At 44.5% G+C, this 16,125-nt stretch overlaps 1 protein-coding gene across 5 annotated transcripts in view; it reads left to right on the forward strand.

The window, feature by feature from the left end:
• The first annotated feature begins 10,078 nt into the window (after nt 1–10,078).
• Nucleotides 10,079–16,125, forward strand: part of RNF149 (ring finger protein 149) — a 38,261-nt gene continuing 32,214 nt past the window's right edge. For all 5 annotated transcript variants that reach the window (XM_063594755.1, XM_055107585.2, XM_063594756.1 and 2 more), the window contains exon 1: nt 10,079–11,717. In XM_063594755.1, coding sequence (XP_063450825.1) covers nt 11,258–11,717 — 460 coding nt within the window. In that variant the 5' untranslated portion in view covers nt 10,079–11,257. The remainder of the gene's footprint in view (nt 11,718–16,125) is intronic.

Genomic DNA, 16,125 nt, shown 5'->3' on the forward strand with positions numbered 1-16,125 from the left:
TGTCCTCTCTTATTTCCTTGAGCAGTGGTTTGTAGTTCTCCTTGAAGAGGTCCTTCACATCCCTTGTAAGTTGGATTCCTAGGTATTTTATTCTCTTTGTAGCAATTGTGAATGGGAGTTCACTCATGATTTGGCTCTCTGTCTGTTATTGGTGTATAGGAATGCCTGTGATTTTTGCACATTGATTTTGTATCCTGAGACTTTGCTGAAGTTGCTTATCAGCTTAAGATTTTGGGCTGAGACGATGGGCTTTTCTAAATATACAATCATGTCATCTGTAAACAGGGACAATTTGACTTCCTCTTTTCTTAATTGAATGCCCTTCATTTCTTTCTCCTGCCTGACTGCCCTGCCCAGAACTTTCAACACTATGTTGAATATGAGCGGTGAGAGATGGCATCCCTGTCTTGTGCTGCTTTTCAAAGGGAATGCTTCCAGTTTTTGCCCATTCAGTATGATATTGGCTGTGGGTTTGTCATAAATAGCTCTTATTATTTTAAGATACGTCCCATCAATACCTAGTGTATTGAGAGTTTTTAGCATGAAGGGTTGTTGAATTTTGTTGAAGGCCTTTTCTGCATCTATTGAGATAATCATGTGGTTTTTGTCTTTGGTTCTCTTTATATGCTGCATTACGTTTATTGATTTGTGTATGTTGAACCAGCCTTGCATCCCAGGGATGAGGCCAACTTGATCATGGTGGATAAGCTTTTTGATGTGCTGCTGGATTCGTTTTGCCATTATTTTATTGAGGATTTTTGCATCGATGTTCATCAGGGATATTGGTCTAAAATTCTCTTTTTTTGTTGTGCCTCTTCCAGGCTTTGGTATCAGATGATGGTGGCCTCATAAAATGAGTTAGGGAGGAGTCCCTCTTTTTCTATTGATTGGAATAGTTTCAGAAGGAAAGGTACCAGCTCCTCTTTATACCTCTGGTAGGATTTGGCTGTGAATCCATCTGGTCCTGGACTTCTTTTGGTTGGTAGGCTATTAATTATTGCCTCAATTTCAGAGACTATTATTGGTCTATTCAGAGATTCAACTTCTTCCTGGTTTAGTCTTGGGAGGGGGTATGTGTCCAGGAATTTATCCATTTCTTCTAGATTTTCTAGTTTATTTGCATAGAGGTGTTTATAGTATTCTCTGATAGTAGTTTGTATTTCTGTGGGATCGGTGTTGATAGCCTATCATTTTTTATTGCTCTATTTGATTCTTCTCTCTTTTTTCTTTATTAGTCTTGCTAGTGCTCTATCAATTTTGTTGATCTTTTCAAAAAACCAGCTCGTGGATTCATTGATTTTTTGAAGGAATTTTTGTGTCTCTATCTGCTTCAGTTCTGCGTTGATCTTAGTTATTTCTTGCCTTCTGCTAGCTTTTGAATGTGTTTGCTCTTGCTTCTCTAGTTCTTTTAATTGTGATGTTAGGGTGTCAATTTTAGATCTTTCCTGCTTTCTCTTGTGGGCATTTAGTGCTATAAATTTCCCTCTATACACTGCTTTAAATGTGTCCCAGAGATTCTGGTATGTTGTGTCTTCGTTCTCATTGGTTTCAAAGAACATCTTTATTTCTGCCTTCATTTCATTATGTACCCAGTAGTCATTCAGGAGCAGGTTGTTCAGTTTCCATGTAGATGGGTGGTTTTGAGTGAGTTTCTTAATCCTGAGTTCTAGTTTGATTGCACTGTGGTCTGAGAGACAGTTTGTTATAATTTCTGTCCTTTTATATTTGCTGGGGAGTGTTTTACTTCCAACTATGTGGTCAGTTTTGGAATAAGTGTGATGTGGTGCTGAGAAGAATGTATATTCTGTTGATTTGGGCTGAAGAGTTCTGTAGATGTCTATTAGGTCCGCTTGGTGCAGAGCTGAGTTCAATTCCTGGGTATCCGTGTTAACTTTCTGTCTTGTTGATCTGTCTAAAGTTGAGAGTGGGGTGTTAAAGTCTCCCATTATTATTGTGTGGGAGTCTAAGTCTCTTTGTAGGTCTCTAAGGACTTGCTTTGTGAATCTGGGTGCTCCTGTATTGGGTGCATATATATTTCGGATAGTTAGCTCTTCATGTTGAATTGATTCCTTTACCATTATGTAATGGCCTTCTTTGTCTCTTTTGATCTTTGTTGGTTTAAAATCTGTTTTATCAGAGACTAGGATTGCAAACCCTGCTTTTTTTTGTTTTCCATTTGCTTGGTAGATCTTCCTCCATCCCTTTATTTTGAGCCTATGTGTGTCTCTGCACATGAGATGGGTCTCCTGAATACAGCACACTGACAGGTCTTGACTCTTTATCCAATTTGCCAGTCTGTGTCTTTTAATTGGAGCATATAGCTCATTTACATTTAAGGTTAATATTGTTATGTGTGAACTTGATCCTGTCATTATGATGTTAGCTGGTTATTTGGCTCGTTAGTTGATGCAGTTTCTTCCTAGCATCGATGGTCTTTGCAATTTGGCATGTTTTTGCAGTGGCTGGTACCAGTTTTTCCTTTCCATGTTTAGTGCCTCCTTCAGGAGCTCTTGTAAGGCAGGCCTGGTGGTGACAAAAATCTCTCAGCATTTGCTTGTCTGGAAAGGATTTTATTCCTCCTTCACTTATGAAGCTTAGTTTGGCTGGATATGAAATTCTGGGTTGAAAATTCTTTTCTTTAAGAATGTTGAATACTGGCCCCCACTCTCTTCTGGCTTGTAGGGTTTCTGCTGAGTGATCCACTGTTAGTCTAATGGGCTTCCCTTTGTGGGTAACCCGACCTTTCTCTCTGGCTGCCCTTAACATTTTTTCCTTCATTTCAACTTTGGTGAATCTGACAATTACATGTCTTAGAGTTGCTCTTCTCGAGGAGTATCTTTTTGGTATTCTCTGTATTTCCTGAATTTGAATGTTGGCCTGCCTTGGTAGTTTGGGGAAGTTCTCCTGGATAATATCCTGCAGAGTGTTTTCCAACTTGGTTCCATTCTCCCCATCACTTTCAGGTACACCAATCAGACGTAGATTTGATCTTTTCGCATAGTCCCATATTTCTTGGAGGTTTTGTTCATTTCTTTTTACTCTTTTTTCTCTAAACTTCTCTTCTCACTTCATTTCATTCATTTGATGTTCAGTCACTGATACTCTTTCTTCCACTTGGTTGAATCAGCTACTGAAGCTTGTGCATGCGTCACACAGTTCTCGTGCCACGGTTTTCAGCTCCATCAGGTCATTTAAGGTCTTCTCTATGCTGTTTATTCTAGTTAGCCATTCGTCTAATCTTTTCTCAAGGTTTTTAGCTTCTTTGCGATGGGTTTGAACATCCTCCTTTAGCTTGGAGAAGTTTGTTATTACCGATCGTCTGAAGTCTTCTCTCAACTCATCAAAGTCATTCTCCGTCCAGCTTTGTTCTGTTGCTGGCAAGGAGCTGCGTTCCTTTGGAGGAGAAGAGGCACTCTGATTTTTAGAATTTTCATCTTTTCTGCTCTGGTTTCTCATCATCTTTGTGGTTTTATCTACCTTTGGTCTTTGATCATGGTGACGTACAGATGGGGTTTTGGTGTGGATGTCCTTTCTGTTTGTTAGTTTTCCTTCTAACAGTCAGGACCCTCAGCTGCAGGTCTGTTGGAGTTTGCTGGAGGTGCACTCCAGACCCTGTTTCCCTGGGTATCACCAATGGAGGCTGCAGATCAGCAAATATTACAGAATGGCAAATGTTGCTGCCTGATCCTTCCTTTGGAAGCTTCTTTTCAGAGGGGCACCTGGCCGTATGAGGTGTCAGTTGGCCCCTACTGGGAGGTGCCTCCCAGTTAGGCTACTTGGGGGTCAGGGACCCACTTGAGGAGGCAGTCTGTCCATTCTCAGATCTCAAACTCCATGCTGGGAGAACCACTACTCTCTTCAAAGCTGTCAGACAGGGACATTTAAGTCTGCAGAAGTTTCTGCTGCCTTTTGTTCCTCCTCTGTTCTTTTTTTTAATGTGGCTACTCAAACATTCTAAATTATATGTGTGGCTTATCTTGTAGGTCTCTTGGACTGCAAAAACCTAGTCTATCACAGACTACTTGACACATCCACTGGAAGATGCTGGAATTGGCACCACGGACTTGCAGGAATGCCCAGGAATGGCTGCAGACGTTTTCTTCCTGAAAAATTCATCATAGAGAACTGGTGGACAATGGAATCTGGTTTTCTTCACTTTTGTAATGCTGCTAGTGTTCAGAAAACTAAAGATGTAAACAAATAAACAAAAAACAGGCTACTGTGTAAAGGGCTGCCCAGGCCTGGGTCTGATTATAGTTTGATTTAACCCCTGGAAAGGATGTTTGATAATGTTCCAGTTTATGGCCTAATGAGCAACATTATCAAATTACCCCCTTAGGTGCTTTCATACCGTATTTACAGGCTCTTCCATTAGTACTCATTTCAAACAGAGATTAAAAAGTTGAGAGGACTGCAGGCACTCCTGACCCATATTAGAGCCTGGCCATACTCATCTAGGCCACTGGAGAGCTAGATGAGCCTGGGGAGACTCCTGCTTCTCAGGAGCCACCCCTAGATTTTCTGGTTTGAATATAAGCCGGTCGAAGTCCACTTTGGGGCCTCTCTGCCAATCCATCTGGGAGGTCACATGCCTGGTGCCTTTCACACACTCTCCAAAATAGCTTAGAAAAGATCCATTCTTTGTACCTCCAAGTGTCCCTTACCCTATAACCCTCCCTGAGTATACATCTACTACCCCAAACAGAACAAAAATTTTGTAGACCTTTCCAGGTTTTCCTTAGGATTGTAATTTTTTTTTTTAGATGGAGTCTCACTCTGTCCCCCAGGCTAGAGTGCACAGTGGCATGATCTGGGCTCACCACAACTTCCACCTCCCAGGTCAGGCAATTCTCCTACCTCAGCCTCCTGAGTAGCTGGGATTACAGGTGTGTGCCATCACGCCGAGGTAATTTTTATATATTTAATAGATATGGAGTTTCACCATGTTGGCCAGGCTGGTCTCAAACTCCTGACCTCAAATGATCCGCCCGCCTTGGCCTCCCAAAGTGCTGGGATTACAGGTGTGAGCCATCATGCCTGGCTAGGATTGTAATATTTATTTTATCAGCAATAAAATCATGTAAGTGCATTAGAGAAAATGTCTGAAATACAGAAAATAATTTGTGTTTTAATTTTTTTAGAGACAGGGTCTTGCTTTGTCACCCAGACTGGAGTATAGCAGCATGACCATAGCTCGCTGCAGCCTTCACCTACTGGGCTCAAGCAATCGTCCTGCCTCACCTCCTAAGTAACTGGGGCTACAGGCACACAGCACAACATCTAGCTAATTTTTAAAAATATTTTTGGGCCAGGCATGGTGGCTCACGCCTGTAATTCCAGCACTTTGGGAGGCTGAGGCAGGTGGATCACGAGGTCAAGAGATCAAGACCATCCTGGAAACACAGTGAAACCCCGTCTCTACTAAAAATACAAAAATTAGCTGGGTTTGGTGGTACGCGCCTGTAGTCCCAGCTACTTGGGAGGCTGAGGCAGGAGAATCGCTTGAACCCTGGAGGCAGAGGTTGCAGTGGGCCAAGATCCACCACTGCACTCCGGTTTGGCAACAGAGCGAGACTCTGTCTCAAAAAAAAAAAAAATTATTTTTGTAGAGATGGGGTTTCCTTGTGTTGCCCAGGCTGGTTTCAAACTCCTGACCTCACGTGATTCTCCTCTTTCAGCCTCCTAAAGTGTTGGAATTCCAGGTGTAAGCCACCATGTCTGGCCAATTTTTTAAATTTATAATAAAATAAAACTAAATTCAGAAAAATTTTCACTCAGAGCAGTATCAACATCCAAAATGACCACTATTAGCAATTACGTAAGACTGAGTCTTTTTTCATACACAGGTGAGTTCTATGAAGGTGAAATGTGTGATTTAATATTTCAGTAAGTTATCATTCATGCAACCCTATGCTTATCTGGGTAGACAAATCTAAAAGCCACAGTCCCTGTCATCATGAAGGCCCCCTGTCCAGGAAAATGGGTTTTAAGCCTCCTTAGAAACTTTTTTCTTCCCAATTTCAACAAAATGCCAGTATGTATACAGTCTACATATAAATCAGATAAGTGATGTTTTATTAGTAGAGCCTAATTTCCAATTAGTGATATTTATTTTGAAATACTAATTTGTTTGTTCTCCCCTCTATTCCCATATCATCCCACAGCCAGTTCGAGCAGGTGCCAGGTTTGATGTTCCTCTGACCCAGGAAGGTGTGCAGAGTGGACAGCAAAAGCGGTTCTAAGGCTCTTCCACCCTCTGAAGAGGGCACAGACAGTATTATAGAAAGGAGACTCCTCTAAGGGGCCTGTGAGCTCATTAGCAGTGGGAACAAATGGGCCCACCGGACCTCTGGAATCAGAATCTCTGGGGGTGAGGTTGAACAACCTTTTTTTAACAAGTTCTTCAGGCCATGAGTATGCATATTAAAGTGTGAAAACCATCAGGTTAGAGGAAGGATTCCAGAGGTGGAGGGGTGCACTCACCTTTGGGGAGAAGAAACAAGAGAGGGAGTAAGCCCCCTGTACACGTGAGGCTCCAGGGTTGCACCCGAGGGGGTGTTACAATTTCGGGTGAGGTGGCACTCAGGATCCCGGCCCAGCAAAGCCTTTTCCTGCCCCATGCCACCCACAACAGGCCGTGAAACAGTGCATAGACAGTGGGAGTGGCAATGTGTTAACTGGGGCTGCTAACCAGAAGCCCCTGCCGAAACCCCCAGCCCTGGCCTCTGGACCCCATGGGGGCTACCACCATTTGAGGGGCCCCTATACTGACTGAGACACCCATCATAGGATGTATCCCACAGATCAATTTATTTTTATTAAAAACAAGGTGGGCATGATGGCTTGTAGTCCCAGCTACTTGGGAGGCTGGGACAGGAGGATTACTTGAGCCCAGGAATTTGAGGCTGTAGTGCACTATGATTGCACCTGTGAATAGCCACTGCAGTCCAGCCTGGGCAACACAGTGGAAACAACAACAAAATATACCACCACCCAAAAGAATACGGAACTGGAGAATTCTTGTACACCTGAGACTGTAGACTGAGAATCTTCCCCACTACGTGTATTACAAGGCCAATAAATAAGACAAGAAGCCATTTTGATGAATTCAAAATTCTTCAGTTGGAGGTTGTGAATGACACGTGCCATTCTATATCAGCCTTGCCCTCTAAAGTGCTTCTTTATTGGAGGCTGTTTTTGCATATTATGAAGGAAACCCTCGTTCACACTCATAGGTAATACTGCGTTCAGCATGAGGATGCAATGAGCCAAATACAGAATGTGGGAAATTATACAGGACAAATAATCAAATTTCTTCCTTTAAAAACTGAAAAGAAAAAAAACCTATAAATAAAGGAAACTTGAGAGATATTTCAACCAAATGCAATGTGTGAATCTTGATCCAAACAAACTAAATGTAAAATAACATTCAGGAGACAATCAGGGGAAATTCGTGTGCTGACTGGATATTCAATGATATTAAAGAACTGTGGTCACATTTTTTAATGTGATAATAATATTGTGCTTTCATGTTTTTACAGAGTCCCTATGCTTTAAAGGTATACATTAAAATGTTTACAAATAAAATTATATAATATCTTGGATTTCCTTTGTCAACCTTAACTCATGAGATTCAGAACTTATAGTTAATTATAGAAAATCCTATAATTCAAGTGCAAAGCTTGAGGATGGCCATCCAGAAACACAGAGTCCAAATGAGCAGGGTCAGTGTTCCAAAGTAGGAAAGTTAAGGTTTTACTTGTATAGGTAGAGACAGAGAAGTTTTAGCAGGATTACAATATTTTCCATATCAGACCAGTGCATATGTTATAGTTATTTGATAACTACAAATATTTGATTGCTACATTCCAAGGAGGATTTATTTATTAATTTACTTTACTACTCTGTGAAGAGGGGTAAAAATCTGTGGGGGTCCTATCTCTGGTGCTGCTTGGCCTTTCCAATTACTTACAGGAAAAAAGGCAGAAGTTGCAGCTGCATGCCATGTGACTCAGGTTGCACAGCGACATCGCTCTCAAGGCTCAGAATACTTTCAAGTTCCAACAGCTTTAAGTTTGAATTATTTAATTTCACACCTTCAAAGCAATCCATTGGAGGAGATAGGAAGTGGCCAGGTGTATACTTGAAATCAAATTAGCTGTGAGTTGATCTGAAGCCATCTTCACAGGGTTAACAAGAATTCTGGATAGAAAAATAGTTATAGGTAAGCAGTAATCAGGCTGCACTTTGACCCACTTCCTTGTAACCACAAGTCATGTGGCAGTAGACACTGACTGTTTGTAGACCCATTCTTCCTATTAATAGGACTTCTAACATTAGCGTCAGAAGGCTTTTAAGAATTGTGTATGATGTTTTTGAGATCCCTAATTCCAGTAAAACAGATGATGCCAACCAATCTGAAGACCCCCACAGAGGAACAGAATCATCATGAGAATACAATTTCTTCAGCTCCCTATCCCATGATTTTACCCTGCACTCTTCAACCAATCAATGATCTCCACACTTAAGCCCACTCCAAAACTCTTACGAACCCTAGTCCCAAACTCCTCTGGGAGATGGATTTGAGGTTTCTCCCATCTCCTCATTCAGCAGCTCTACAATTAAACCTCTCTCTGCTGCAATCTGGTGTATCAGTGTGTTGACTCACCATGTGTTTCAGGCAATAGACCTATTATGGTTACAGATCATTGTTGAATCTAAGTTATAAGTGCATAACGTTTCATTATACTGTTGTCTCTACTTTTGAAAGTATCTGAAAGTTTCTACAATAAAATGATTAAAAGAAATGATAATGACAACTCTCGCCCCCTTTCTCTCCCTCCCCCCACCAAAGAGTGAGGGGGAAGGCTTGTTAGTTTTTCTTCTGGGGCAATACGGAAGGCAAAGGGAAATTAACGAGACTGGGTGGCCCCTGGCAGCCAGTGTAGGGAAAGAAGGTCCTGGAAGTTTGAGGTAGTGGTGGCAACTTTTGATCAGGGAAAACCAACTGAGGCCTGGAGCTAGTAATAAAAAATAAAGACCAAGGAACTGTGCTAAACTTAAGAGCTCAACAGCTGCAAGGTCTGTTCCTATTAGCCTGCTGGACTTTGCTCAACAAGCCTGTAACCAATCCTGAGTACTGAACTCTGGCATAGTAAAAAAAAAAAAACAAAAAAAACCTATTCTGCCTATTTCAGAAATTATCAATTACACATACACCACTGTGCTAGTTGAGGTAGGCTCATGAAAGACCGAGGACACAATCCCAGCCCTTGCAAAGTTCACAACATTAAAAGAATGCCCAAAACTTGGAAAGCAGTATTGCTGGTACAGCATGAATGTACAAACATAATACATACAAGCATCATGGACAACTGGAGGAGCACCCAAGTTTGCCCATAGGTACCCAAGACGGGTTTCACCAAAAAAATAGCTTTTGAGTTAACACTTGAAGACTAACTTAGTGTTTGCTGGGACAAGAGCCAGGAGCAGGTCCCTGGAGAAAGAAGTAAATGAATTTGCAAGACCTAAGATGAAACTGCGAGGACACGTTTTTGGGAACTACAGTATTTGTTTTGCTGGAGCATAAAGGGTGGTGGTGGAGGTGTTCCTAAAACCCATTCTCAGCCTGCATAGACCACGATAATTTAAGCCTGAGGCCCTTTGGGCCTTTTAAAATTCAGTTTCCTGATGGGAAAGGAGAGGAGATCCATCTTCACGGAAAACTTAACGGGTTGTGGGTCAGACTGCATTTTGGAGCACAGAGACGGCAATAAAGAGGAAATGGAGAGGGTTTAAGGCCCAACAAAAAACACGTGGTGCAGGCCGGTCGCACAGCCTCACGCCTGTAATCCCAGCACTTTGGGAGGCTGTGGTCAGGAGTTCAAGACCAGCCTGGCCAACGTGGCGAAACCCTGTTTCTACTAAAAATACAAAAATTAGCTGGGTGGTGCACGCCTGTAATCCCAGCTACTCCGGAGCTTGAGGCAGGAGAATCGCTTGAACCTGGGAGGCAGAAGTTGCAGTTAGCCAAGATCGCGCCACTGCACTCCAGCCTGGGCGACAGAGCAAGACTCGGTCAAAACAAAACAAAAAACACGTGATGCGGGCAGTAACAACCTACTTCCCACAGTTACAGACCCTTAACGCAGGAAGATGAGTCTATCAGAAATCAATGTTCTAAACTTCCTTTCTGAAAGCAGTAGGCTTTGTACTCAATAGTAGTTTTATATGGATTCTCTATCACTGGGTATTGATGTCCAAACAATAAATCTTTTTCCCTTTTTTATTGACTTGAAACGTAAGTGCTCATTTAGGTAGTGTGATGCCTAAATGAGCACTTACATTGTATGTCATCAGTAGTAGGCATCAGACTACTTAAATGAGCACTTATGTTGTATGCTTATGCCTGATTATTTCAAAATTACAGATTATGCATAAAATACTATAACAAAAAGGGCTGTTGTAAATATACTTAAGCTGTAAGGAATCAATTAGCATAATAATATTAGTAGCAAAAGGCAGCTGGATAATGTGTGCGTAGCTTTGGATTTTTTTTTTTTTTTTTTTACAAAATGTATTTGGATTTTTTTTTTTTTTCTTAATTGACAGGGTTTCGCTTAGTCGCCCAGGCTGGAGTGGAGTGGTGATCTCGGCTCACTGCAGCCTCGACCTCCGGGGCTCAGGTGATCCTCCCACCTCGGCCTGCCGAGTGGGAACTCTAGTTGGGCGCCACCAGGCTTGGCTAATTAACTTTGAAACGACTTAGACAAGGCCTCTGCCATGTGCCTTGCACAATAAACTCTCCACAAACATCTGTTCAGCGATTTTACAGAACTGCGGTCCCACGCCTGCTTTCCGGGAAGCTTCCCGTTTCTCTGGAGTTACTTCCCTTCACTTTGGGGGTGCTAGACGTCCTATTGCGCAAACTTGGCCCCTGGCCACGGGGTCCGCCGTGGCGCAAGCTGTGGTACAGGCTGCGCGCCCCGCCTCGGCCCACAGGCGCCTGAGATCCCGGGACGGATCGCGGTCCGAGGCTCCGCAGAGTTTACGCCTGCGCACAACGCGGCCGGTCGGGCGGGGGCGGAGCCAGGGCCGATCACGCCCTTCGTCCACTCCGCCAGGTGCGCGTGCGCAGCGGCCCCGACCCCGCCTCAGTCTTCCTGGGCGGCGGTGGGTGTCCGCTTCTCTCTGCTCTTTGACTGCACCGCACTCGCGCGTGACCCTGACTCCCCCTAGTCAGCTCAGCGGTGCTGCCATGGCGTGGCGGCGGCGGGAAGCCGGCGTCGGGGCTCGCGGCGTGTTGGCTCTGGCGTTGCTCGCCCTGGCCCTGTGCGTGCCCGGGGCCCGGGGCCGGGCTCTCGAGTGGTTCTCGGCCGTGGTAAACATCGAGTACGTGGACCCGCAGACCAACCTGACGGTGTGGAGCGTCTCGGAGAGTGGCCGCTTCGGCGACAGCTCGCCCAAGGAGGGCGCGCATGGCCTGGTGGGCGTCCCGTGGGCGCCCGGCGGAGACCTCGAGGGCTGCGCGCCCGACACGCGCTTCTTCGTGCCCGAGCCCGGCGGCCGAGGGGCCGCGCCCTGGGTCGCCCTGGTGGCTCGCGGGGGCTGCACCTTCAAGGACAAGGTGCTGGTGGCGGCGCGGAGGAACGCCTCGGCCGTCGTCCTCTACAATGAGGAGCGCTACGGGAACATCACCTTGCCCATGTCTCACGCGGGTGAGCAGGCCGGGGCGCGAGGACGGGAGGGGGACTTCGCGGCAGCCGAGGCTGGGGTCTTCAGGGTTGGCCCTGAACCGCAGGCCGCGAAGCGGGCCTGGCACGACTCTCAGGCCTCTGGCTGTTGGAACTTTCAGGGAAGCCCTCGTTTGCTCGGTGCGGCTCCCCGAGCGCTGTTGGGAGGGAGGTAAGTCTGCAGACAAGATGTGATCTTCGCCTTTGGTCGATGAGGTGAAGGGAATACTAAAGACGTTAAAATCCACAGAAGGAGGCTTGTGGTTCTAACAGGTGGGGAAATCTCATGATTCCTAATCATGGGCCTGTTTTCCATTCACCGCTTCCCAAAGTCGGAGGGGTGAGTAGGAATCCAAACTCTTCCCCCAGCGCGCCCCAGGATCGGTTGTCCCTTCACCAACATAAAGTGATGGCTCGTTGGCACTCTGGTTTCTTCACTTTCTTGAATCATGTCTGAATATTCTAAACTGTGAGTCAGAAAACCTGCATCTGACTGAGTCAGTAAGCCTTGACCTGTGCTTCTGACTTGCTAAATTTAGGGTTATAACACTGGCTGTACTGCCAGTCAGATTCACTGAGTCTTGAGTTACGATCAAAATTTTAAAATTACTGTATTCATTCAAGAAAAGACCTTGGGGCCGGGCACAGTGGCTCATGCCTGTAATCCCAGCACTTTGGGAGGCCGAGGTGGGAGGATCGTTTGAGTACAGGAGTGTGAGACCAGCCTGGCCAACATAGACCCCATACCTGCAAAAATTTCTTAAAATCGCGTGGGCGTGGTGGCGCCCGCCTGTAGCCCCAGGCACTCAGGAGCTGAGATGGGAGAATCACTTGAGCCCAGGAGATCGAGACTGTAGTGAGCTGTGATTGTGCCACTGCACTCCAGCCTGGGCGACAGAGCAAGACCTCAAGGAAAAAAGACAAAAAAGACCTTGCTATTTGCCAGGCAACCCTTCCTACACATACCATTCCCTAGGGCAGCAGGTTGTATCTTCAGGCAGTAGTCATAGTTTAAGTCTTATTTTGCAAAATGTCCTTGAAACTAAGTTCCGGGTAAAATAACGACCAGTACACAGAGAGTGAACATACTCTGTTATGTAAGATAACATCACTTTATGCATCACACGACTAGTTGACTCATTCTCAGCTTAATGTGGTTAGTTTTGGTTTTTGTTTTCAGTTTCCACTGCTACTAAGTCAGACATCCTTTTTCCTATACTTCTGTTTTTTGCTCTGTTTTGGCTTCCTGAATGCAAGTTCAGGTCCTAACAGTAAAGTGAGGACAGAAAAATAACCTTGGATTTGCCTATTTTGTGAAGTGATGGGAAAGGTAGTCAGTTGAGAGACTGTTGAGAAGAAGTAAGGACTGTTAGGACAACTCTTTCAAGAAGATTGAAGACTGAGGGAGATGCAGAGGAATGGGCAGAAACTGTGGGAGTATGGGATGGTGGGACAGAGTTGGTAGGGTGTGTTTGAAATTGTGTAGGAGTGATCTGCGAGAGTCTTCCGGAAGGCAAGAAGGCTGAGTCCAGAACACTGGAGGCTTGGTCACAGGCGGTCCAAGGACAGTTCCTCAGTCGCAGCAGAAAGGAGGGCGTGGGAATGAGAGCAGATGTCCATGTGGTGGCACTGGGCTAGGCACTACGTTCAGTGCGGTTATTCCAGTGATTACAAATCTATTGTCACGGTACCCAGGCTGCGTTTCCACAAGAATGTCATGAAAGGTCCTGTCAGATTTGACATAGCACTCCACATACATACTATCAACAGTGTTCCCTGCTTTAGTAGTTCTGTCAAAGAAAAGAGGTTAGTGTGTCATTGATTCTCTGATGCTGGGTTCTTATACACCCATCTTAATGTAGACTTTTTTTCAAATAGCAGGTTCATCAGCCTACAGTTTTCCAAATCTACTTACTGCATTTTTTGATAATAGCATTAAGAAACACCTTTTCGGGCTAATAGCACTTGTTGTAACCATGGGTCAGCAACCTTGCCTGCTTATGTTATTGACATGTAATTTATCCAGGGCCAGAAAAACAACATGATGTTCATGAAAAATCCACTTCTTGGGAGCTTCTCTTCCCATTATCGGTGTCCATTCTAGCCTTTTTAGTGAGAGAATAATTCTGTTTGAGAGAAAAGACCAACGAAACAATTTAAAGATGTGTGAAGTGTCCAGTCTGCAGACACAGCCCACACAGCTCAGTGTTCTGCATAGAGTGACTCACTCTTCCCAACAGCCTTTAAGGAAGGTATTTGACCACGGAGTACATACAGATGAGGAAACTGATGCTCAAGGAGTTTAAAAGATTAGCCAGAGACGACACAGTAATCTAGTAATCTAGGGCCAGATAATTCTTTGTTCTCTCTCCCTCTCCCCCTCCTCTCCCTCTCCCTCCCTGTTCCTACCCCCCTCACCCCATGTATGTCTCTGTGTGTGTTGGGGCGGGGGTTGCCCTGTGCATTTAGGATATCTTAGCTGCATCCCTGGCCTCCACCCACTAAATTCCACTTCTGACAATCAAAGATGTCTCCAGATATTGCCAAATGTTTAGAGAGTAGGGGAGAGGCCGACAAAATTATCCAACATTTTGAAGCACTGATTAAAGGGAAATTAGTTTGGTAGCAGTGTGATACATGGATTAAACAGAGCAAAAGCTGGAAACAGAATCCACTTAGACTGTGGGGCTAGTCTAAGTAGAAATATAAGGGCCAGTACTATAGTCGTGACTGCAGAAATGAAAAGACCCTTACAGAATGTGGCCACATTAGGTATAACTTTTTGAGAATGGAATTAATTCACAAGGTGACTGTGTACAGACAGCCTTGAAGACAGCTCAGACTTAGGTTTCTGTATTTAGTCAGAGTGTGACTAGAGCCAGGAAAGACCACTGATTCAGTGGTTCTCACTGTTCTGTGTAACACTGGTTTTCTGTGAAATAGGTAGAGGTGGCCTGCCTGTAAAATTGAATACTAGGCCGAGTGCGTTGGCTCATGCCTGTAATCCCCAGCACATCGGGAGGCCGATGCTGGTGGATCATGAGGTCAAGAAATTGAGACCAGCCTGGCCAACATGGTGAAACCCTGTCTCTACTAAAAATGCAAAAATTAGCCGGGCGTGGTGGTGTGTGCCTGTAGTCCTAGTTACTCAGGAGGCTGAGGCAGGAGAATCGCTTGAACGTGGGAGGCAGAGGTTGCAGTGAGCCGAGATTGTGCCACTGTACTCTAGCCTGGGTGACAGAGTGAGACCCTGTCTCAAAAAAAAAAAAAAAAAAAAAAAATACTAGTAGTCTCTTCCCAAGCCTCAGGAGAATGTCTCCAGTTTTTCTGAAACCTATTGCTCGTCTCTACTAGAATCCAGTACAAGATGCTTTTCGGATTTAAATCAGTATTTTATTGTGGCTCTAAAAAAAATGTGACTGGGATTTTTTTGTCCGAACAACTGTAAGGACTGTTGCTGTTGCCCAAAGTCAATTCTGTTTACTTTAGCAGACATATATTCAGCAGCCACTTTGGGTTAAGTATTATACCTCCTGAGGGATAGAAATGCCTAGGACACAGGCCTGCCCATGAGAGGTGTAGGCCTTGAGAGGTCTAGTAGGAGTGATACACAGAACTTTCCAGACAATATGGTTTGGACCTCATATAATTCCAGTATGCACAGGTGCTTAGGAAGCATAAAGAAAAGGGTTTGTTTTTGTTTTGTTTTGTTTTGTTTTTGAGGCAAGGTCTTGCTCTGTCACCCAGGCTGGAGTGCAGTGGCATGATCTTGGCTCATTGCAACCTCTGCATCCTGGACTCAAGTGATCCTCTCACCTCAGCCTCCCAGGTAGCTGGGACTACAAGCGCACGCCACCATGTCTGGCTAATTTTTGTATTTTTTGTAAAGATGGGGTTTTGCCATGTTGGTCAGGCTGTTCTCGAACTCTTCAGCTCAAGTGATCTGCCTGTCTTGGCCTCCCACAGTGCTGGGAGTGTAAGCCACCACACCTGTCTAAGGAAAGGGATTTAATGCAGGTATTGCAAAGGTATCAAAGTAAGCTTGACCAAGGTAGGTGGAAATTAGTAAACATCAAAGCACTACAACAAAAGCTTTTACAGGATATTGGCCTTAAATTAACATACATATGTTTGTTAACAAATAGGCTGATCCTTTAACTGAAATCTTAGCGCGGTCTTTTAAGAATGGCACTTTCATTTTTTAACAGTTATTTACTGAGTGCCAAGTACTGGCAAGGCTTGGAGCTATATTTGGGAATCTGCCAGAGTTGGGTGGCAGGGGAGGTTACAAAGAGGTATAAGAAATCCCTCCTATTGATTAGAGGTATAAGAATAAAATTTAAAAAGAAATCCCTGACCTCTAGAGAGTTCACATGTTGAGAGGGGTGTGCAG

This window comes from Pan paniscus, chromosome 12 (genome assembly GCF_029289425.2).
Source record: "Pan paniscus chromosome 12, NHGRI_mPanPan1-v2.0_pri, whole genome shotgun sequence".
Taxonomy (NCBI): Eukaryota; Metazoa; Chordata; class Mammalia; order Primates; family Hominidae; genus Pan; species Pan paniscus.